The sequence below is a fragment of the Peromyscus leucopus genome, chromosome 8b, assembly GCF_004664715.2.
Source record: "Peromyscus leucopus breed LL Stock chromosome 8b, UCI_PerLeu_2.1, whole genome shotgun sequence".
NCBI classification, from domain to species: Eukaryota; Metazoa; Chordata; class Mammalia; order Rodentia; family Cricetidae; genus Peromyscus; species Peromyscus leucopus.
In genome coordinates this window covers 70,151,552-70,174,517 of record NC_051086.1, presented here as the reverse complement: position 1 = coordinate 70,174,517, position 22,966 = coordinate 70,151,552, and the positions used below count along the sequence as shown (strand labels likewise).

The 22,966-nt window shown below is 39.2% G+C and overlaps 1 protein-coding gene across 5 annotated transcripts in view; it reads left to right on the top strand.

Moving 5' to 3' along the window:
* Cltc (clathrin heavy chain) overlaps positions 1–19,630 on the top strand; it is a 64,643-nt gene extending 45,013 nt beyond the window's left edge. For 2 of the 5 annotated variants that reach the window (XM_028878276.2, XM_028878278.1), the window contains 19 exons: positions 329–454; positions 1,056–1,198; positions 1,463–1,697; positions 5,169–5,291; positions 6,743–6,888; positions 7,119–7,302; positions 7,480–7,672; positions 8,446–8,603; positions 9,224–9,388; positions 9,518–9,625; positions 9,711–9,878; positions 9,985–10,134; positions 10,223–10,354; positions 10,460–10,570; positions 11,338–11,508; positions 11,720–11,941; positions 13,066–13,086; positions 16,967–17,042; positions 18,608–19,630. In XM_028878276.2, coding sequence (XP_028734109.1) covers positions 329–454; positions 1,056–1,198; positions 1,463–1,697; positions 5,169–5,291; positions 6,743–6,888; positions 7,119–7,302; positions 7,480–7,672; positions 8,446–8,603; positions 9,224–9,388; positions 9,518–9,625; positions 9,711–9,878; positions 9,985–10,134; positions 10,223–10,354; positions 10,460–10,570; positions 11,338–11,508; positions 11,720–11,941; positions 13,066–13,086; positions 16,967–17,042; positions 18,608–18,732 — 2,757 coding nt within the window. In that variant the 3' untranslated portion in view covers positions 18,733–19,630. Of the gene's footprint in view, positions 1–328; positions 455–1,055; positions 1,199–1,462; positions 1,698–5,168; positions 5,292–6,742; positions 6,889–7,118; positions 7,303–7,479; positions 7,673–8,445; positions 8,604–9,223; positions 9,389–9,517; positions 9,626–9,710; positions 9,879–9,984; positions 10,135–10,222; positions 10,355–10,459; positions 10,571–11,337; positions 11,509–11,719; positions 11,942–13,065; positions 13,087–16,966; positions 17,043–18,079; positions 18,127–18,607 lie in introns of those variants that run through there. The other 3 variants (XM_028878279.2, XM_028878280.1, XM_037201445.1) reach the window with 2 other exon arrangements.
* The last annotated feature ends 3,336 nt before the right edge of the window (positions 19,631–22,966 follow it).

Here is a 22,966-nt window from a genome sequence, read left to right as displayed (position 1 = left end):
TCAGCTGAACTGTTTAGTATTAATGAAAGTTCCAATGTAGTGATTTTCAAACCTGTGTGCCTCTGCTGGTGGCTCACAAATCTTGATTTGTTAAGTTTTTTATTAAGGATGTGTGGGGAGGGCTTGATGTTTTGCTTGTGAACCTAAGCTTTGCTTAATAAACTATATTGAAATGGGGAGATGTACACTCAGCTCTGGGGGTCATTTCTTTCTTTTAACAGCAGGGGAAAGTTTGTATAAACCTCTCCCATCAGCACAGAAAGGATTCTCATATTTTACTTAATGCAAGGAGAAAATTGAAGCTTTTTTTGTTTTTTCCCTCTTCCAGGAAGCAAAACTAACAGATCAGCTGCCTCTGATCATTGTCTGTGATCGATTTGACTTTGTCCACGACCTCGTGCTGTATTTATATAGAAACAATCTTCAGAAGTATATAGAGATTTATGTCCAGAAGGTAAACCATTTCAACCTCATCACTGCAGTATTCTGAATTGCTCTTGAAACTTTGTGCCCGTTAAGAATGGTCTGATAGAGTAGCTTCCAGTGGTTTTTGTCCCAGCACAAACCTTTGATTAAAATTTTACATCCATGCCTGTATATGAAGTGTGAGAACAGAACCATTATAGTCGAACAAGTTGTAAAGTCTAGGAACCAAACCCCAAACAGATGTCTTAAACAATGTTAGATTTGGGTGTTAGAAGTTTTATTTCTTGAAGATATTCTAGCAGGGCAGCTTTGCCGTAGCTGGAGCTTTGCACTTGCTGATCTTCCCTGGTCGTCCTGTCTGCTGCTGTTCCTGGACTTCAGCACATAGAGCACTCCTTAGGTAGAACTAATTAAGCAAACCAACATGGGAGACTATGGTGCAAGTGCTCCCAATGCTTGTGAGACTTGTGAGGCCTTCCTAGCTGGACTTGTGCTCAATTCCTTCATCTGACTATACATTTATATTCACAGTTTATGGGCTTTAAAAATAAATGGTCTTCTAAGTTTTTAACTCAGTTTTGCTTGTTAACGTAATGCTGTGCTTTTTATTTTCTTTTTTACAAACCTAGGTAAATCCAAGTCGACTCCCTGTGGTTATTGGAGGGTTGCTTGATGTTGACTGCTCTGAAGATGTCATTAAAAATTTGATTCTTGTCGTGAGAGGTCAATTCTCTACTGATGAGCTTGTTGCTGAAGTTGAAAAGCGAAACAGGTGTGGTCCTGTTTTCCCGTGACACCAGATGAATCTGTAGCCCCTCGTAGTGTGGTTGGGAATAGTTGACTGTGTCTGGAGCTGCTCAGCAGCTGGTGAGAAGATGACAAGCTATCTGGCTTTCAGAGTTGAAATTGGATTTGAGTGTGTGTGCGTGTGCGCGCGCGCGCGTGCATTGTTTGTTTTCCGAAATGTATTTCTATAGTTCTGAAAGGATCGTGCTGTTTGTAACATAGCCTATGGGGGTTTTGTTTTTCCCACTAGATTGAAGCTGCTTCTACCTTGGCTTGAGGCCAGAATTCATGAGGGCTGTGAGGAGCCTGCTACTCACAATGCATTGGCCAAAATATACATCGACAGTAATAACAACCCAGAGAGATTTCTTCGAGAAAACCCCTATTATGACAGTCGTGTTGTTGGAAAGTACTGTGAGAAGAGAGACCCACATCTGGCTTGTGTTGCTTATGAACGTGGCCAGTGTGATCTGGAACTCATCAATGTAAGTACTACTTCCTGAGCTGTAGAGGCACCTGTAACTCTTTAACTAGTTGTATCTCTGATTAGCAAATTTTGAATTTCTATATGATTTTAGGTATTGAGCAGTTCTGGGCAGATAAGGCCTTTTTTAAAACTTTAATTAGAAACAGTAGTAAACCTAAAAGTGCCCAAAATGTAAAGTCTGACTACACTCTTCCTTGGCATGTTAACCCCATTAGCTTTACTTGTTCCTGTACACACGGTCATAGATACCTGAACATAAGCATTTTAACTGTTACATACCATGTGGACTTGTGTCCTTTGGGCTCTTATTTTCTAAGAATAAGTAGATACTAGCCTCAGTCAATATGACATTAATAAGGGACTTTGAAGAATCTGGTTTTTTTTTTAGTGTTGTCAGGTTTTTGTATAGTTTAGGATCATAATTGTGTCTTCTCTCTTTAGTCTTTTTATTCTGAATCAGTTCTTAGAAATGTATGGCATTTGTTTGTTGGTTTGTTTGTTTTTTTGAGACAGGGTTTCTCTGTAGTTTTTGGAGCCTGTCCTGGAACTCACTTGGTAGCCCAGGCTGGCCTCTAACTCACAGAGATCTGCCTGGCTCTGCCTCCCGAGTGCTGGGATTAAAGGCGTGTGCCACCACCACCCGGCCTAAAAGAGGTGGGTTTTTTTTTTTTTGTTTTTGGTTTTTCAAGACAGGGTTTCTCCATGCAGCTTTGGTGCCTGTCCTGGATCTCGCTCTGTAGCCCAGGCTGGCTTTGAAATCAGAGATCCGCCTGCCTCTGTCTCCCGAGTACAGGGATTAAAGGCGTGCGACACCACCGCCTACCAGAAATGTATGTTTTTAATGACAGGTATCTTTGCTAAAACTCCTTTTTTATTTCTATTCTGTTACAAATTTTGCTGGTGAAATAAATGCATAACCAGATTTTCCCATTGTGAAGTGAAGAACCTAAGTGGCTGTTAGTCAGTTCACAGTTGCATCGCCACTACTCTTGCCCCCTTCCAGAGTCTCATCCCTGAGGAAGAGACCCTCTTTCCATACTCTCCCTTCCCACAGACCTTCACAGATCCAAACCACACTCAACCCCTGTGGATTTGTCTGTTCTCTATATTGTTTCAACTAAAAGGTTTACATTGTGTGCACATGTATGTAGAGGTCAGAGGACAACTTGTGGGAATCTGTGGTCTTCTTCAACCATATGGATCTCAGGAACCCCACTCAGGTCATCAGCTTTGGTGGCAGGTGCCTTTACCTAACTGAGCCATCTTGCCACCCCCTGGACATCTCACATAGATGTATAGTCTCCTTACTTCCCTCTCATGCCGTGCTAGGAAAGCACTGCATCATCTGAGCCTTGTGCCTGGCCGAAGTAAAACAGTTCACATTTTGAGTTTCCCTGGATCACTTCTTAGCTTTTTGCCTAAAATCAAGTGCTTCTGTAATGGTTCTCTGTGATTGGATTTAGATCATACATTTCTACTCAGAATCTACTTAAATGACATTTGGCCCATGCTTCTGAATTCAGAAGCACATTATAAACAGGTGAGCATGCTCTGTGGGCCATGCACATATCCTTTTCTCCTCTACCCTGCTTAGCCTCTGTGAAGCTTCAGCCCTTTCTCCTGGTTATTAGTTATGTGTTAAGAATTGAAGGGTAGCCGGGCGTTGGTGGCGCACGCCTTTAATCCCAGCACTCGGGAGGCAGAGCCAGGTGGATCTCTGTGAGTTCGAGGCCAGCCTGGGCTACCAAGTGAGCTCCAGGAAAGGCGCAAAGCTACACAGAGAAACCCTGTCTCGAAAAACCAAAAAAAAAAAAAAAAAAAAAAAAAAGAATTGAAGGGTAGAACACTGGGCTGTTGTGAGCAAGGCCCTGGGTACAATCCCAGGCACTGGAAAAAGAAAAAGATTTTGTCATTTATCAGTCAGTATTCTTAAATTCCTGGATTTATAGATTCTTGTTTTACTCTTTGAATTATAATCCATTAGTATTTGTAGTTGGAATTTTCTAGCTCCCAAATAAAGAAACAGAGGCTTATTATTATCAATTATGGATGCTTGGCCTTAGCTTAGGCTTGTCCTACTACCTCTTTTAACTTAATTTAACTAACCTGTTTCTATTCATCTATATTTTGCCTTGGGGCTTTTTACCTGTCATTCTATATGTCCTACTTTCCTGCTTCTTCTGTGTCTGTCTGTCTGGCCCTGGGCCTCTCCCTGGTGTCTTTTTCTTTTTTCTTTTTTAGCTTAAATTCCTCCTCCTACTTACTCTCCCTGCCCAGAAGTCCCACTTATACCTCCTCCCTCGCTATTGGCCATTCAGCTTTTTATTAGATCAATCAGGTGCCTTTGGCAGGCAAGGTAAAATAGCAACACATCTTTACATAGTAATTAAATAAGTGCAACACATCTTTACATAGTTAAACAAATATTCTACAACATAAACAAATGTAACTCATCTTTGCATAGTTAAACAAATATATATAAAAAATACTGTTATTTATATTGGAACTCAGATTGTCACCTGGTTTGTTGGGGCACTTCATTTCTGATTAAACAATAGAGCATGCACATTGTGTAACTTTCCCAGCGTAGAGTTGCTCATTTTTCAAGGGGAACCTCCCCTCCACCTCTTTTATCGAGGATGCCATTAGTAACCAAGATCTGTACTAGAGATGTGTTTACTTCTAGAATCAGTTCAGTGATCATCAGATCTAAAAAACTTATGTATGTACATACTTTCAAAGATTATGCATAAGTATATGGAAAAGTAAGTATGCAAGAATAGTTTAATAAAACACTGAAAGTTTTGAAGGTAACCAGCCCTGTATTAGAACATGATGCAAAGTCTATAATTTAATTTAAAGTAATATAATACTAATGTTTGAACATCGAAAATAAGCTGAGTATGGTAGTGCATGTCTGTTATTGCAGCCTTGAGAAGTGGAGGCAGGGGGATAGGAATTTGAAGCTCTAGTACATGAGACTATCATCCCCCAAAAATAAAAAAAATAAACAAATGCAATAATGGATAATGGAATCAACCCCAACCCCAACCACACACCCCACACCGCCCCCACCCCACCCCCCACCCCACCCCACACCCCCGCCCCAAGACAGGGTTTCTCTGTGCAATCCTGGCTGTCCTGGAACTCACTTCTGTAGTAGAACCAGGCTGGCCTCGAACTCACAGAAATCCACCTGCCTCTGCCTCCCAAGTGCTGAAATTAAAGGCATGTGCCATCACTGCCTGGTTCAGTGGCGTGCTTTTTTAAAGCCCCTAAAAATTCTTGTTTTTTTTTTTTTTTTTTTTCCATTGTTGAGTTTCTGAGAAAGTCTGACTGTAACATTCCCAAGGTTCTATATAAAAGTAATAGATTTCTTACAAGATAGAGTTGACATGATTGCAAATAATTTTCAGAGTCTGTAGTCTTTACTTTTAGTGTTGAAATTAACTCTTGCTATTTCAATTAGGTTTGCAATGAGAATTCCCTCTTCAAAAGTCTTTCCCGCTACCTGGTCCGTAGAAAAGATCCGGAATTGTGGGGTAGTGTGCTACTGGAAAGCAATCCATACAGAAGACCACTAATTGACCAGGTAAAAATGGCAAAAAATGTTTCCCTTCTTTTTGATTTGGGATACTTTCATTACATACCCAGATATATTCAAATGAGTCATATTTAACTATAGCAGAAAGCAGAAAAGGTGAAAAAAAACATTAAAATTATGCTATGTAAATGTCAAATTGTGCATAGATATACATTAAATATAAGGAAAGTGAAATCTAAAAACATAAAATTATCTTAAAATCATCATCATTAAAAGGAAATAAATTAGGATTGACTACCAATTATTACCTGACCACATGGCTTTAAAACACTTCTTCATGGAAGTCAGCACACAGTGAGGATTGATAATACAAAATACGAAAGTCCAAATGATTTTTTTTCCGGGGGTGGTGGTGGTGGTGGTGGTGGATTGTGGGGTGTGTATGATGACTTATGCCTGAAGTCCCAGCACTTAGAAGTTTGAGAGAGGAAGAATGTGAGTTTGAGTTCACTTTGAGCTATCAATGTGTCATGATCCTATTATCTCTTAATTCTTTTTTTAAAAGTCCAAGTAAGCATCATGGAGATGTTTCCATTAACAAGCATGAAGACCTGAGTTCACATCCCTAGCACCCACATACAAGCTGGGCTTATGTGCCCCTGTATTTAACCCGAGTGCTGGGTAGACAGAGACAGGAAGATCTCTGGGATAGCCTGGTCAGCTAATCCAGTCAAATGGATGTCTCCAGCTTCTTGGAGAGACTTCTATCAAAAATAAAGTGGAGAGTGACTGGGCAAGACACCTGGTATCAACCTTTGATACGTGCACATACATGTACCCGCACACAGTCAGACACAAAACCACAGGAATAGTACATAACCGCACACACAGTGTCCAAATCAGTAATAGCAAATCTAACTAAATAACCACAGCACCACAGTTAAGTTTTTATACCTCTATGATCTGAAAGCATGAATTTAAAGTGCTAATTATTGCTTGTTATTATAATGATTCTTAAATTCTTCTGACAAGCAGGTACAGCATTTTGAAGACTAGATTACTACCTCTGAGTTTTTCCTTAATCCTAGGGAAGCAATTCCAAGGCCCATTCCCAAGTAGATACACAGCTTCCTGCAATCATTGTGGCATCTGGGCATATGAAAGTAGCCAAAACCAGGGTATTTTTATAATCTACATCTAGAGATTTGGAAATAAGAAGCCGTTAAAGTAACAGTGATAAGTGTTAGTATGAATAGTGTTTTATCAGAGAAAGTAAAAATTATATAGTTGCTAATGTTAGTAGCAAAATTATAAACAATGTGTGTTCATGTCTATTTGTGTACAAAGATCATTGAGTAGTGAGTTAGAGGTAGTTTTCCTCCTATTTGAGGTTTTCTAATGAGAAGTTATATAACTTATTCTTACTAAGCAATGTCTTTTTTTAAAATACCTTGATTTTTTTTTTTTTTTTATATCTGTTTCCTGTATACCCTCTGTAGGTTGTACAGACAGCCTTGTCTGAAACTCAGGACCCAGAAGAAGTGTCTGTAACTGTGAAGGCTTTTATGACAGCAGATCTTCCTAATGAACTCATTGAACTGCTGGAGAAAATTGTCCTTGATAACTCTGTATTCAGTGAACACAGGTATGCTGACAGGATTGCTCTGGCTTTCTGATCAGTCTTTCATTGTGGCCTATCAGTTTAGGGAAGGAACAGAAAATAAAGATCAGAGGCAATTTTTTCTGAATTTACTCTACTCATACACCTCTTCTTACCCTGTCCTCTGAGACAAATAACCCTCTAGTGCCATAGTGGTTATTCCTTACCACTGATAGGCTTTTTAAACATTGTGGTTGAATGTCTTGTTTCTAAAGGAATCTGCAAAACCTCCTCATCCTCACTGCAATTAAGGCTGACCGGACACGTGTTATGGAGTATATTAACCGCCTGGATAATTACGATGCTCCAGATATTGCCAACATTGCCATCAGCAATGAGCTGTTTGAAGAAGCATTTGCTATTTTCCGGAAGTTTGATGTCAATACTTCAGCAGTTCAGGTAAATCTTGAAATTAGATAAATTGAGATACTGACTATAATTCTCTTGGTGCGAAGAGAGCATTGTCCTATGAGGGTGTGCATAGATTGCTATCACAGTTGAATAATCATGAAATGCTATCAGTGTAGATGTGTAAGATCCATTTTACTGTAACACTAATTCAAAAATGTTGCCCAGGTCTTAATTGAACACATTGGAAACCTGGATCGTGCGTATGAGTTTGCTGAACGCTGCAATGAGCCTGCTGTTTGGAGTCAACTTGCCAAAGCTCAGCTGCAGAAAGGAATGGTGAAGGAAGCCATTGATTCTTACATCAAAGCAGATGATCCTTCGTCCTACATGGAAGTTGTTCAGGCTGCCAATACTAGTGGTATGACTTCTAGTCTTTATGTCTTTGATACCTCGGAGAATTACTAAGCCAAGCATTTAGGTATCTTAACTTTTAATTGTATAGAGGTTAGATAGTTCCTGATTACTTGTGAAAACTTTCTGCCCAGCATCTTGATCCAGTAAAGACTGACTGCATTGTGTGAATTTAGAAGGTCCGTGGAGAAGGTTAATTTTGTTTTGAGATCTGATAAAATTCTGATAGAGCTGTCATATATAACTTTAAAGGAAGAGTGTGGGGAAAGTATCAAATATTCTTTGGGCCAATAGCAATAATACAGAAGTATAATGGAATTTTTATACTTTCAGGTATAGCAATTTTTATATTTGTCATTCTCTGTAATGTTTCTTTGAAAAGGGAGTTAAGCTGGTTAAGTGATGTACATCTGCCATCGCAGCACTTCGGAAGCTGAGGCCTTAAGTTAGTTCTTGGACAGCCTGGGAATAATAATAATAATATTTGTGTGTTTGTGTTTAGTGAGATGCTTGTGTGTAGGTGCCTGTGAAGGCCAGAGGACAAGCTCTGTTTTTACCCCTCATGCACTATCCATTTTTTTAAAAAAAAGACAAGGTCTCTTGTTGGCCTGGGTGTCACTAAGTAATTTTAGGCCAGCTGGCCAGCAAGTATAAACATAAACATAGCATGACACTCTCAAAAAAAAATTGCCAGGGGTCTCTAATAGCAGATCTTATATATTTGGTTGGAAATATAAAATAAGGATGCTAATCTATGGGCTTATTTGTCCTTTTATTTAGGAAACTGGGAAGAACTGGTGAAGTATTTGCAGATGGCCAGAAAGAAGGCTCGAGAGTCCTATGTGGAAACAGAATTGATATTTGCACTGGCTAAAACAAACCGCCTTGCAGAGTTAGAAGAGTTCATCAATGGGCCAAATAATGCTCATATTCAGCAAGTGGGTTGCTTATTTAAGTGTGTGTGTGTGTGTTTAGTGGGATGCTTGTATGTAGGTGCATATAAAGGCTCTGGTTTCACTCCTCAGGCATTATCCACTTTTTTTTTAAAAAGGCAGGATTTCTTGTTGGCCTGGGCGTCCTTAATTGATTTAGGGCAGCTGGCCAGCAAGCATAAAGGATTACTCTGTCACTACATCAGTGCTGGGATCACAAACACACCGGCCTTTTTTTGTGGGTGGTGGGCATTAAACTCGGGTCCTAATTTTTGCAAGGCAAGTACTTTTCCAACTGAATTATCTTACTAGCTCCACATTTTAAACACATGTCAAACTCAATGATTGAGCAACTTTATTACTTTGGAAGAATCAACATGTTAGAGCTAAGGAATTAAATTGTCCTTAGGAGAGACAGAGTATCTGTTCATTCATTTTGTTTGTAATTTTGGAGATAGAATCCCTCATGGGCCTTGAACTTAGGGTGCTCCTGCCTCAACTTCTTGGGTGCTGGATTACAACATATGCAACTGTCTTTATCTATTCCTCAGTATAAAGATATGAATTGAAAAAAGATTGAGCTGAGATCTGTATTTTACTGATCATGGATTGTCTTTTCCCCCTAGGTTGGTGACCGTTGTTATGATGAAAAAATGTATGATGCTGCTAAGCTGTTGTACAATAATGTTTCTAACTTTGGACGCTTGGCATCTACTCTTGTTCACCTCGGTGAATATCAGGCAGCAGTTGATGGTGCTAGAAAAGCTAATAGTACTCGAACATGGAAGGAGGTAATCTAAACCCAAGTTTGAATGATGACTTACTTAAGATTCTCTTTGAAAATTCTATTTGTACTGTTGAGTTGAAATAACTGTCAGCATTTACATTTGGATTCTCATAGTGGAAAATGTTTATTCCAGGTCTGCTTTGCCTGTGTAGATGGGAAAGAGTTCCGTCTTGCTCAGATGTGTGGACTTCATATTGTAGTACATGCAGATGAATTAGAGGAACTTATCAACTACTATCAGGTAATGTACACCGGGCCTGTATATGAATTGAGACCTTTGTATACATAATCTCTCCACTAATTAATTGCACATTTCTCTTATCTAGGATCGTGGCTATTTTGAAGAACTTATCACCATGTTGGAGGCAGCCTTGGGACTAGAGCGAGCTCACATGGGAATGTTTACTGAGCTAGCTATTTTGTATTCTAAATTCAAGCCACAGAAAATGAGGGAACACCTGGAGTTGTTCTGGTCAAGAGTGAATATTCCTAAGGTAGCCAATCTTCACCACTGTGAGGCAACTCTAATAATCTGAAATTACAGCAGGCTGGTAGCAGAAGTCGGCTTTGTATCATGAGCAACTGGTCTTTGTTATGCAGGTACTGAGAGCTGCAGAACAAGCTCATCTTTGGGCAGAGCTGGTGTTCCTGTATGACAAGTATGAAGAGTATGATAATGCCATAATCACCATGATGAATCATCCAACCGATGCATGGAAGGAAGGGCAGTTCAAAGACATCATCACCAAGGTATATAACCTCAGAAGTATGGGCTATGGAAGGAGAAGGCTCATTGGGGAGGAACTGGCTTTTGATGCATGGATTTGTCCTAATTTAGGTGGCCAATGTGGAATTGTACTACAGAGCAATCCAGTTCTACTTAGAATTCAAGCCTCTGTTGTTAAATGACTTGCTCATGGTGCTGTCTCCACGCTTGGATCACACTCGTGCAGTCAATTATTTCAGCAAGGTAACCATTTTAAGTTGAACTTGATAGTGAAGATTTCGATGTACTTGGATAAGAGTACATAGACCTTCAACTATGGCTACCTTTCTAACAAACTTTATTTTAAAGGTTAAACAGCTGCCACTGGTGAAACCATATTTACGCTCAGTTCAGAACCACAACAACAAATCTGTGAATGAATCACTGAACAACCTCTTTATAACAGAAGAAGATTACCAGGTAAAACCTTTAGATTCTTATAAATACTTAAAACATCAGGTTTTGATTAGGTTTAAAGTTGGCTTTAAACAGGTTCTGTAATAAAAGCTACTGTTACCCTTAGCGTTTATTAAAAAGCAGGCACATGAATGCCTAGGCTTTTCCAATTAGTCCATAAAATTTTCTTGCTATTAAGTGGAATTAACTATTTATTGCTTTCCTTGCTTAATGTCTTAGTATTTGTCTTTTAAATTTGCTCTTGTGAAAGATAGCTTAACCTAGACAGTTTCTGTTTATGTGCTAATTGCCTTTTTTTTTTTTTTTTTCATGTACTGTTGACCTGACTGGAATTTGCCTAGTAGTGCAGGCTTGCCTCAGACTCAGGCATCGGGCTCAGCATGATTTTCCTTTAGGCTCAGAGTCTAGTCTGTAAGGCTGAATATCATGTAGAAGTCTATGACTAGTTTCCTGGCAGCATGAGTTTTTGCCCACATTACATATTCTCCCAGTTTTATAGCTGTTCAAGTTAGTATTGATACTGGAAACCTCGGAGAAAATTGCACCTGTAGGAAGTGGTACAGTACATTTGAGGATTTTATTTATTGTTTTAGAAGTAGATGAAGAAAATTGACACCTGAACATAGGCTACAACTTCTGTAGTTTGATGCTTGAGTCTATGTTGTTATAGTTCATGCTGTCATCTAATTGCTTCCATCAAAATGAATTGTGAAAAGTAAATGTTAAACTGAAAGCCTTTAGTTGACTTTTGAATGGCTTTGTCTCTTCAGGCTCTGCGAACATCAATAGATGCATATGACAACTTTGACAATATCTCACTTGCTCAGCGTTTGGAAAAACATGAACTCATTGAATTCAGAAGAATTGCTGCTTATCTCTTCAAAGGCAACAATCGCTGGAAACAGAGCGTAGAGCTGTGCAAGAAAGACAGCCTTTACAAGGTTGATAAACTGGGGGTGGGCTGTCCAAGCAACTCAAATGGTATCTTACAATTGATCTTATCGAACTGTTAATTTCATGGGTATGAGGGTTGGTAGTGTGATTCCCTTTTGTGAATATGGTCTTTAAGTCAGTGGGGTTTTTTACTTTCAGGACGGGTTTAAGTCAGCATGTTTGGGTTAACCTCTGCCCTTCATTGTTTCCTCTGAATAGGACGCAATGCAGTATGCCTCTGAATCTAAAGATACGGAATTGGCTGAAGAACTCCTACAGTGGTTTTTGCAGGAAGAAAAGAGAGAGTGCTTTGGAGCTTGTCTCTTTACCTGTTACGATCTTTTAAGGCCAGATGTCGTCCTGGAAACTGCATGGAGGCACAATATCATGGATTTTGCCATGCCCTATTTCATCCAGGTCATGAAGGAATATTTGACCAAGGTAATGATGCTCAAAAGTATATTCAGAGCTAGTAATCTTGAGGGTATATGTAATTCTACATGCATATTATTTTCATTATTTTTCTCTAGTATAAATTATTTAGTTGATCATAAAATGTTCCTATTACATGGAAGTTTTCCTAAGATCTGAGAGATGCTATGACTAGGAGGGTAACTCAGCTTATCATTGTTTACCCTCTGTGTTCTTACAGTGAACAGCACTCTCTGTTTTAATACATGAAAACCTTGAGCATTTTACAGTTAATTCCTGTAACCCAGATTTCCATGTATACATCTGTAGATTTCCCTTTGTTTGGTTCCTGACTTCATGTCTTTACCTGTTTCCCATGGGGAAGCTGCATTATATTAACAGCCTGCTAATCATCACAGATTTGTTGATAATCAGATACCTAATTTAAAAATACCATAGGAAATTTGCAATTAATCATGTTTCCTAAATACACATTAAATAAATTGAGGATACAGCCACCTTATAAAATTTACTGTTTGTCTTAGCATTTCTTTTTTGATGTTAGAATAGTTTTTGCTTGCCCTGAGTTACTAGCTAAGCATAGAAAATTTAAATGATTTTAAAAGATCCATTTTGTCAGAGCAAATCAAGCTTAAAATTGAAGTCTCACTTCTGATCTCTTCAGCGTGCCTGAGTACAAGTACAAGCGGGGAAACACTACTAACAACCCCTAGCTTAGAGAAATTTCCTTAGGAGGACCACTTAGATTCTTTAAAGGAGTAATATTTTATATGTAAATTCAGTTCATTGTGATTAAAACAGTTACCACAGCGTAGCCACAGGGGAGATGAGCTTCTTTTCTTATGCATAATTGCCACCTTTTGAGACCTGGCTGCTGTTAACCTAAGTGCTGTACATTACTAGCCATTAAGCTGCTTCCTTTCACACTGACTTAGCATAAATACTTCTGCAGTGAGCTTGAAGTTAAAAGGATTCTCAATTTTGCTTCCGTATGCCCTTTACTTCCACTTCGCTCCTACCTTTTTTAGTGGGTACATGTTTCCCCCCTGAACCTTTGTTGCTGATTCTACCTTTTTATGCTCAATATGGAATTTGATTTTTTTCTAAGCTGCACCTTCTGAATTCCTTTGCAGGTTGATGCAATAAAGGAAAAGGTGAAAGTTGATTCTTTTCCATCTTTAAGTCTGGAGGACTAAGTCTAAGGAATTTGCATGATTTTTTTCCTTCCTTTTCTACACTGCTGCTGCTGCTTTCCCCCCAATAAATTTTCACTAAGCCTCTGCAAGTCCCTTGAACATAACTATAATAGAGCTGTAGGACATTAGTAGATGTTTGCTACTAATCGGCTAATAGGCTTTAGGAAGGGCAGGAGGCTAATCAGTAGTTGGTTCACAGTCTCTCTTTAATATATTGTTAAAACTGAGCATGGTGAGTTTCAATATTAATTCCAAACTACCAGGAAATTTCTTTTCCCTGTCAGGGTATCTGGACCATAGTAGGACTCTCTGAATATTTGAAATAAATTAAAACATCTTCTTTTTATTTTTTATTTTTTATTTTTATTTTGTGAGTTTGCCTGACAGTTGTTGAATTTATATCTGTATGTACATGCCCTAAGAGGCTTTTGGAGTTCTGTGGGGCCTTTTTGTTTGTTTGTTTTCTGGGTTTTTTGTGGTATTGAAGGACTGTGATCCAGTTTCTGATCTCTTGATTCTTACTAATTTTTTTTGCTGAAAGTAGATACAAGAGATACTAGCTGCTTCCGAAGAGACTTTCCTCATGTTTCTCCAGGTGTCCAGTTCTCATGGTGCTAGTCCATTGTTAAGAGGAACCAAAATCTTTTCAATCATGAGAGAGCCAAGCTTGCTGTAACTGTTGCTAAGCAACATGGATTGTTTATGTTTATAATAAGGCAATATTAACACCTATCTGAAATAAGGCATGCCTTAGAAACTACCTAAAATTTGCTCTCTTGTTGAGTAGTTGGCTCATCATCCAAGAATGCCAAATTTGGGCACCATTTGGTTGCTGCTTCCTCCATTGGCTTGTCCTCCGTCCCAGTATAAATGAAACGACTCTAAAACATATGCCTGGTGTAAAATGATGGCTAGAAAGGGATGGGGAAGTAAAGGAGTGTTAAATTGAAGTGAATTTGGGTGGGGCCAATGCCTTGGGATTCTGTTGATCAGACTGGAGTCACCACTGGAACTTAGGGCAAACCTGAGTAAAATGCATTGTGTGTGAGACCCTTCAGCAGCTAGTAAGCAAGGCAGTTAGAAAGCGTGTGTGTGAAAAATGGGTAATTGAACTGTAGTGTTATGCGTTGTTTTAAATCAAGCATGTCCAAGTCATTGCAATTACATCATACTACTCGGAAACATAGAGCATTGCTGTGGGCTGTGTGTGTCTCTTGAGAGCCTGTATGGCACCAGTCATCTTCAGACCTCACTTCTTGCTTCAGTACTTTTGCCTTTTTTTCATGCACACATACACCAAAATAACTGACTGCATGTTAACTTTTACTCTGCAGCAAGTTGCAGTCTTTGTGGAAAAGCCTTTTGCATTTTAGTGATTTTTCAGTATTAACAATGGAACTGATTTCAGGGACATGATTATATTTAATTTTTCTTCTTAAACCCAAGGATCAGAAACTTTTGTTACAGCTCTTAACAAAAGCTTATGTTCATAAAAGCCTTCTCCGATTTTTCTGTTTTGTGCACTCTAAATTGGGCTATTAAACAAAAATTCCTGTGCCAGAGGCCGTCCCATTATAAAAAAAAAAAAATCATCAACATTTTTGCTTATGTTGGTGTTTCTCCTCTGGAATTTGTGTTTTCCTCCCTCCCTGCCTGTGTCAATGACTGGGCATTTGGATAATGCTGGCTCTTCTAGTCTCCCATGTGCTTCTGTAGCAGACCTGTGTTCAACATTTAATCAGACATTGACTTTTATATGTGTCTGTTTACTTAAGTTTTTTTTTCCTTGAAAGTCTGGAGATGTATTATGCAGTGCTGGGTTTTTTTGGTTTCATTTTTCTTCTTTGTCTTAGAAATTATTTGTATACAGGCATCCATGTTTCCTGTATAACTTGTAGACCATTCTCACAGATTCGCTAGGTTAGCCAATTCCAAATGACCTTGATGGCATATCTGCGCTTTAAATTCTACAGATGAATAATTTTTCTTACAAATTTGGATGCCAAATAGTGGGTATTTCACATAATCCTAACATTCCATGATAGTCTTTAATTTGATAATTAGGATAGTTTATAATATGATCATATAGGCTCTAAAATAAGAAAACAGTATATAAAAGCAAACCATCACCCAGGGATACACAATGAGACTTTTTCTTTCTCCCCCCCCACAGAAACAAAACAAAAAAAAAAAAAAAAAAAACAACCCAGCAACCAACCAACCCTGAAACAACACAAAGCAAACCCATTTTCCTAGGGTAGACACACTACTGAAGCTTGCTTCTCAATGTCTGTTAACAGGACTGGGTTAGACCCAGATTGCTTTTCACATGGAGCAATTAGAGTACGTGTAAAACATTGTCTTGAGCTGTCTCACCTGGGACAGGCACTTGCTGCCTACCTAGCCTGACACTTGATTCTGTCCCTGGAACCTGCATGGTAGAACGAGAAAACTGACTTCTACACATTGTCCTCTGACCCCCACACGCACAGCACGGCACATGCTTGCCGTCCCTGCCCCCCAGTAAATACATGTAATTTTTTAAAGTACAGAAGAATACTGTCCTAACCCTCTGTGCCTGTGTGTACAGTCACAAGTGCTATTTTAAGTTTCCAGTAGAGCACGGGTACTGCTTTAGCATTTAAAAAGATCTAGTTTTTACAACTTACCCATGGATCTGTGTGTCTGCTCATGCACCTCCCTCACCCCATGTCTCCACATTGCCTTTTGGAGGAATGTATGAGGTTCCTCTCTGCACTCACATTCTTAGCACGCTTTTGGTCTTAAAAACAGTACATAGAACACTGAGATTTGAAATTTAGTTGTAGAGAAAAACTGGCTCAGACTCCAACTTTTAAATCTAGTTTAAATACAAGTATAGGCTAGTGTAAAGGCAGTGGAAGAATATGGTACACAAGATTCTGTAATGCCAGGTTCCTGTTATTTTTCTCAGTGTGTGTCAACAGATTTAGAGAGTGAAATTCTGTTAACCCCACAGGGAACTACAGCTTCTTTCAGCCTCCTTTGCCTGAGAGGGAAATCCAAGGGCTGAAGAAGTGGTTTGCCAAAGCCCCCACCTAGCTCTTAAAGGAGCTGATAATAGCCATTTTGCTCTTCCCTCACACACTGGGACTGATACTATCTGATATTGCCCATTTTGGTTAGTTAGTATACAATAGTCATTAGTTTCTTTGGCTTCATTAAAAGTTAAACTTTCCTCTCAAAGTTGGAGCCAAGTCAGGCAATCCTATTTACTTCTTAGAGACATGTACCATTAATCTTTGCATTTTGTCTCAGGCAACTAAGGAAAATGATGTTATACAGTAAGATTGAAAATGGAGCTCCTTAGACTCAGGTCTCTGTCTGTGAACTCTAAGCCTCAGCAGGAGCCCTCCACAGTTGGCGAGGCGGCTTGTCCTGGTCAGGTACTTACTTAGTCTAGCCCATAGACTGCACTTTTTTTTTTGCAAACCTGTTCCCCTGGGGAAGGAAGTTTGATGGTTCGTGAGTTCCTTATTACCTCTGATAGTATGTACCCTTCCTTCTCACTTTCTCCCTTGCTCAGGCTGCATCCCAGCATGTCCAGTCTTACTTAGCCTGGCGTGAGCTCTAATGCATTTATAAACCCTCCTTCCTGAGGGGTTATCACCACAGTGCTGAAAACCACCCTTACTCAAGTATGAATATTGCCGTTGAATTTGACGGGGCCTGAGAATGTTCTTGCCAGTCTGTTTTATTTTGACAGAATTTAACATACTAAGGCTTTTCCACTCTCTGCCATAAACCTAAGTTTGTAATGCTTTTGAGGTTTTAACTCACGTGACCTGTTTTTCTCTAGGTGGATAAATTAGATGCTTCGGAGTCATTGAGAAAAGAAGAAGAGCAGGCTACAGAGACCCAGCCCATCGTTTATGGTAATCTGTCTCTCTTTAAGTTAGACCTTCTTAAATGGAGCAGGCTTTGAAAGGGGCAAACGATTTGCTGAGTTAAGGAATAGCCCTCTCAACTATTAGCATTTTCTTCTGAGGACCATTTAAAACTCTTTTTGATGGTTTCCACTATGATAATCTTCCATGCATAGAATATAATATATATAGTCATTAAAGATGGCCTGGGTTTCCCTGTTGCCTGATTGGTGACTGGGCTGTCTGCTCCTAAGTCACTAAGAAAGAAATAACAATGGATTCAGTTTGCCAGTATGCCATGGCTGTCGTCAGTGTGCTTTGCAGAAAGAAGGCATAGTCATTTTAAATCTATCTAGGGCAGAGAACGGATGTTGAGTTTCCATTTGAGAACTTTCCAGAGAGAGCGTTCAAACCCTAAAGTAATTATTTAAAGCAATTTGACTTCCTCTTATACTAGCCTGTGTGGGTTACTTACCCTTTGCATTTCATACTTGGTGAGCATTGGATTTGAGGAGTATGATTAAAAGTTTTACAGCCAGATGTTTTTTGGAAGGAACTATAAAATGATGACCATTTTGTCTCAGGCAACTAAGGAAAAGGACAGTATAGGAATCTTTATTCTTATTATTATTACAGATAAACTGTTTGGAGCAATTTAGGGGAGAGGGTAGTTTTTATGAAGGACTGGGTAGACATAAATGTTTCATGAGGTTTGACATATGTGAAACAGGAAAACAAAGATTGTTGTGGTTATTTAGTAGGCATCCACAGACTACTGGGCCTTCATGGTGTTTTAAGTAGGTTGAACTAGGGTTAGAATTTTCAAGATAATCCAGAGATGATTCTTTGGTAAACCAGTTTCGAAAAAAACCCAAAACTTCCTTACTAAAGACAATTTTGGTTTTACTACAAGAAGGGGACACAGTCTGTTGTACTGGGAGAAAGATAGCTTACATTCTAGTGGGAGATGATTTTCAGGGCTAGGGAGGTATTGTGTTTCTCTCTCTAAAAGTTCTTTACATGTCATGTTTTCTTTATGTGGTCAGCAACTATTTCAGCTTCATCAGCAAGTATTTGATAGAAGGTATATACGCTGTCATGTTTTTCATACCTAATGCATTGCATTTTTAGTGCATATTTGAATGTCTTTTCTATTGCTGTCTCTAAATTAGCGCTGGATTCTTTGCTAGACCTGTATTGGTTTTCATTACCATTCAGATATTTAGAATCAGAGATTTAAATTAACTTTAACAACTTGTAAAGTTTTCCTGTGCTAAAATTTTAGTCACTAAATGTAATGTGTATTATGTGATAGGCTTGTTGGCAGATGTATGGCCTGATAATGGCAAATGTGCATGTGTTACTGCTTTAAATATAGGATGTTGTGGCCCTCAGTCCTGCACCGTTGGCTTTTCTTAGGCAGGAACCTTCTCAGGGTCAGACTACTACAAAATGGGACAGTCAGAAGTGCCCCACACAACTTACTCAGTGAATTGTGATTGCGCTGCTAGAGTGGGGAAGATTATAGTGTAAACCTGGGTGCTAACAGATTCTCCTCCTCTTTGTTACCTTAGGTCAGCCCCAGCTGATGCTCACAGCAGGACCCAGTGTGGCAGTCCCTCCCCAGGCACCTTTTGGTTATGGTTACACTGCACCACCATATGGGCAGCCACAGCCTGGCTTTGGGTACAGCATGTGAGATGGAAGCTGATCCTGTAGTCTCCTATTTTCATACTGAAGCATCGTCTACCCACTTCTCATTTAATAAACGGGGAAACAGGCACCGTGTTCTTGTAACCTTTATTTCATGAAGGACTACTTTTTTGTTTCTAACTATAGACTTGGATCGCCTATGTTAAAACCTTATTTTCACATTCCGCATCCGTTAGAACTTCTTTCAAAGGGGAATAGTATTCATGTGGGCTTTTTTCTCCCCCTCATTCTTTGAAGAACTGCTTACTATTCAATCTGTTGTGAAGAACTTGATTTGCACTCTGTAGTGTTTAAAGAAACAAAGAAACTCTAATACTGAATCTCTTAAATTTAGTGTATGTAAACAGCTTTCAATATGTATTGTCTAAATGCATTTAAATCTCTTTTATTCAAAGAAAAGCTAAAGTGAAAGAATTGGTATGTGACCATGCAAGACTGTCGATGCCAACAAAGACAACACTAATCATCATATTCTACATTGGATCATAGCACTCTCCAAATTATTTGAAAAATGCATACAGACAACTTGCCTGATCTTTAAATGAGCATAAAAGGCCCTTTAACCTATGCAGGTTTCCCCATTGCGCATATAGAAAATGCTAGTGTGTTTTGCTCACTTCATGTGTAACAGGTGCCCTCATGTTGTGCTGTATCCTGTGCTTTTTCTGTGGGACCATTCCATTCAGGAACAAAGAGCACCATGATTCCACACGTGTGTATTTACTAACCCTTCCCTGAGGTTTGTGTATGTTGGATATTGTGGTGTTTTAGATCACTGAGTGTACAGAAGAGAGAATTCAAACAAAATATTGTTGTTCTTCAGTTTTGTTTGTGGAATTTGAAATTACTCCAATTTAAAATAAATTACTGGACTGTGGAAATAACATGTAGAATTGCAGTTTTAATTAAATACATCTCAAACCAGAAGAATGGTGGTTTTCATAGTTTCATACTGGATACTGCTAGAGCATTACAGGGAAGCAAAGAGGGAAATTATGAAAAAGACATGCATTATGTCACTTGCATGCCTATAGTTTAGAAAGTATATGCAGCAGTCTTAAAAGCAGTTACTTAATTAAATAGTGTGCTTCGTCTCATGTTTCCAGTATTTGAATCAAGTGGCATCAAGGTTTTTAAGTATTTCACCTAACTGAATCATGTTACATGAACTTGAAATAAAGATGTATTTTTTAAAGTAGTTAGCATGGCATTTCTTATCATGAGCTTAAAGGGCACTAAATGTAAATCTTTTGCCATGGCTAAGAATATTGAATTTATTTCATTAGGACTTGATTCTCTAGTTACATAGCTTACTGCCTAGCTTATGTTGCTCTTATAACTCTCAGGCAAATAACCTAAGCTTCACAAAAATATTTTTTTAGAAAAACTTAAAACACACCCATAGCAAATTAGTATTAATGTGAAAGTCATTTTGGTTTGTCATAGTGAAAATGTGGGCTATTCAGGCCAAAGCTACACTGTGTTCCAAGATTTCTACCTACCCCTCATCACAAGGAATCAAAAGATATATCATTTGTTCTTGACTTTTCCTGTACTTGTAGAATGATGCTGTCTTTTCCTTTCCTTAATAGAAGCAATTTTAAATACCCAACTTATTTTATGTGTATGGGTGTTTTGCCTATATGTATGTCTGTGTACCACGTGCATACAGTGCTCTCAGAAGCCAGAAGAGGGACTCAGATCCTCTGAGCCTGTGGATGCTAGGAATTAAACCTTGGTCCTCTGTAAGAGCAGTCTTAAACAGAGTCATGCTCCATCCCTACTGAATTTTCTTACTGTTTCATTGAGGATTATTTCCCCCAACAAAAATTAACTGTTTTAATCATGTATTGTTGTCCTGTGATGCCAAGTTGCCAATGAAACCATCCATATTGGGCAACACAAAAAACAAACCTTGGTGATGTGCCAGCTAGTAGGCAGGCTGCTGATTGTTTTCTTCTCTGCATACCAAGTGCTTTTCAGAATTACTAGGCAGATTATTTTATGTGTATGGGTGTTTTGCCTTCATGTATGTTTGTGTATCATATCCGTGCCTGATGATCAAGGAGACCAGAAGAGGGCATTGGAGCCCCTGGAACATCAGTCGTTGTGAGTCACCATGTGAATGCTGGGAACTGAACGTGGCTCTTGATTGTTGTAAATTCTCTCTAGCCTATTGGTTTTTTGATTCAGGGTCTCCATACATAGTCCAGGCTGGCCTTCCTTGAACTTGAGATCCTTTTTTTCTCAGCCTCCTGCATGTGGGGATTATAAGTATGCGCCACCTGTCAGGTTATCCTCAAATCAAAATGGCCAGCCAAGGACTGGGCTGTGATGTGTGCACCATGATGGGTGGTAGATCAGCGGTAGTAAACTGTTTTACACAGGGTGTCTTTACTAACATTACTCTGAGTTTATCACTGGGGTAGGTTCTAGACAGAGAAACTGAAAACTGCCCAATAGTTGTTACTCTAAATGTTGTTGAACTAGGAGGAAATGGGGGAGGGAGACTAATGGGAAATTCATAAAAATAGCCACTGTATGAACAAATCTGTGCCAGTGGTTAACGACTGTTTAATCCCAGCCATATTAGTGCATCAGAAAGCAGCATTTCTTGGTCTTTTTCTAGTGCAGCCATCTCACTCTGTCTGCCAGACTACTGGAGTTTAGTTGGTCATTTCTGTCAGTGACAGTGAAAAACACTTCGTATACTGATACAGAAAACATGCATTTGCTATGTGGAACCAAGGAGCGCTTGCCTAGCCTGTGAGGCCCAAGGTGCGATCCCTGCACTGTAAAGATGGTTGGGCTTCCTTCTTTTGGACTGTTGTGGTTCAGTTCCAGCACCCTGTACATGGTAAGTGCTGCAGCCCCAAAACTGATGTGTGGGGAAAGCTCGGGGACAGGCTGAGAAAGTTCTCCAAACTTCTCCCAGTTGTTTTTCTTCAAGTGGCTGGTGCATTTAGTTTTTGAGGAAATGTCTGCCGCACACTTGGGTTTGGGGGCAATTATAGTCCCTTTTTGTCTTGTTCTAGAGACAAGAGCTAACCTGGAACTTGCAGATATCCTCTGGTCTCAGCCTTCAAAGTGCTTGGATTACAGGAATGAGCCACCACACCTGGCTAGTTTCAGTGTTAGTTGGTTTTTTAATGTGTATTTATTGTCAGTGTAGGCACAGTGCCATAGTATTTATGTGGGTTCCAGGGACCAAACTCAGGTGCCAACTGAGCCAACTCAATAGCCCTAAGTTTATGTGCGTAAAGTTTTAATTGTACATATGTGTGCTTGTCTATGTAGGTATGTTAACTTGAGCGTGGGTGCCCATGGAGGCCACAAACGGGTTTTGGATCCTCTGAAACAGGTAGTTGTGAGGCAGAAACCAAACATGGGTTTTCTGTAAGACTTTAACCACAGAGCCATCTCCCCACCCAGCTTCTCATTTCAGCTCTTATAAAATTAAAAATGTTCCATGAAATAGAGTTCACAAATAAGTGACAATACACACTAGCCTTTTAGACAACCAGACATTAACACAAATAGTTATGGTTAAAAAATGCTTTTAATTGGTTTTATTGCAAATTTCATCCATGTATACAATGTACTGTGATCCTAGCACCCCTCCCCCACTCATCTTACTCCCAAGTTAATCTTTGTCATAACAATGCACTGAGTCCAATCAGTGCTGACATTATACAACTGTATGTTGGACCATCTTGGGCAACCTACCAGGGAGGACTTCCTGAAAATACTCCCTCTATCTTGCAGCCTTTAGTTAACTACTTCATCAGGACAAGTGAAGCTTTACTATGGATGTGGGATGTGAAGGCTATAATGGCTACTTGTTCAGAGAGATCATCAGTGGTAACACACTAGAGAAAAGAAAGTGCCTTTCATTCAAGTTAATAGAAACAGTTACACAGACGCCTTGGGCTCTGCAGAGTATGATGTGAGGACTACTTGTTAAGTGCCTATGAAATACATACCAAGAACAGGTGAACAAATACTGTGATTTGTTACCAGAACATTTTTCACTGTCCTTGTAGGTAAGCCCTGGCTTATTACAGGTCTTTGAATCAGCTACCCCAGCCATCCTGCTGGGAAAGCAGTCTGTCAGTGTGGAGTCATAACCATGTATTTAATATTTAAGATTGAGTTCAACTCAGTTACATGTGGTTGCATCACTTTTGACTCCTGTATAAACATTCCGTTTAGAAACTGTT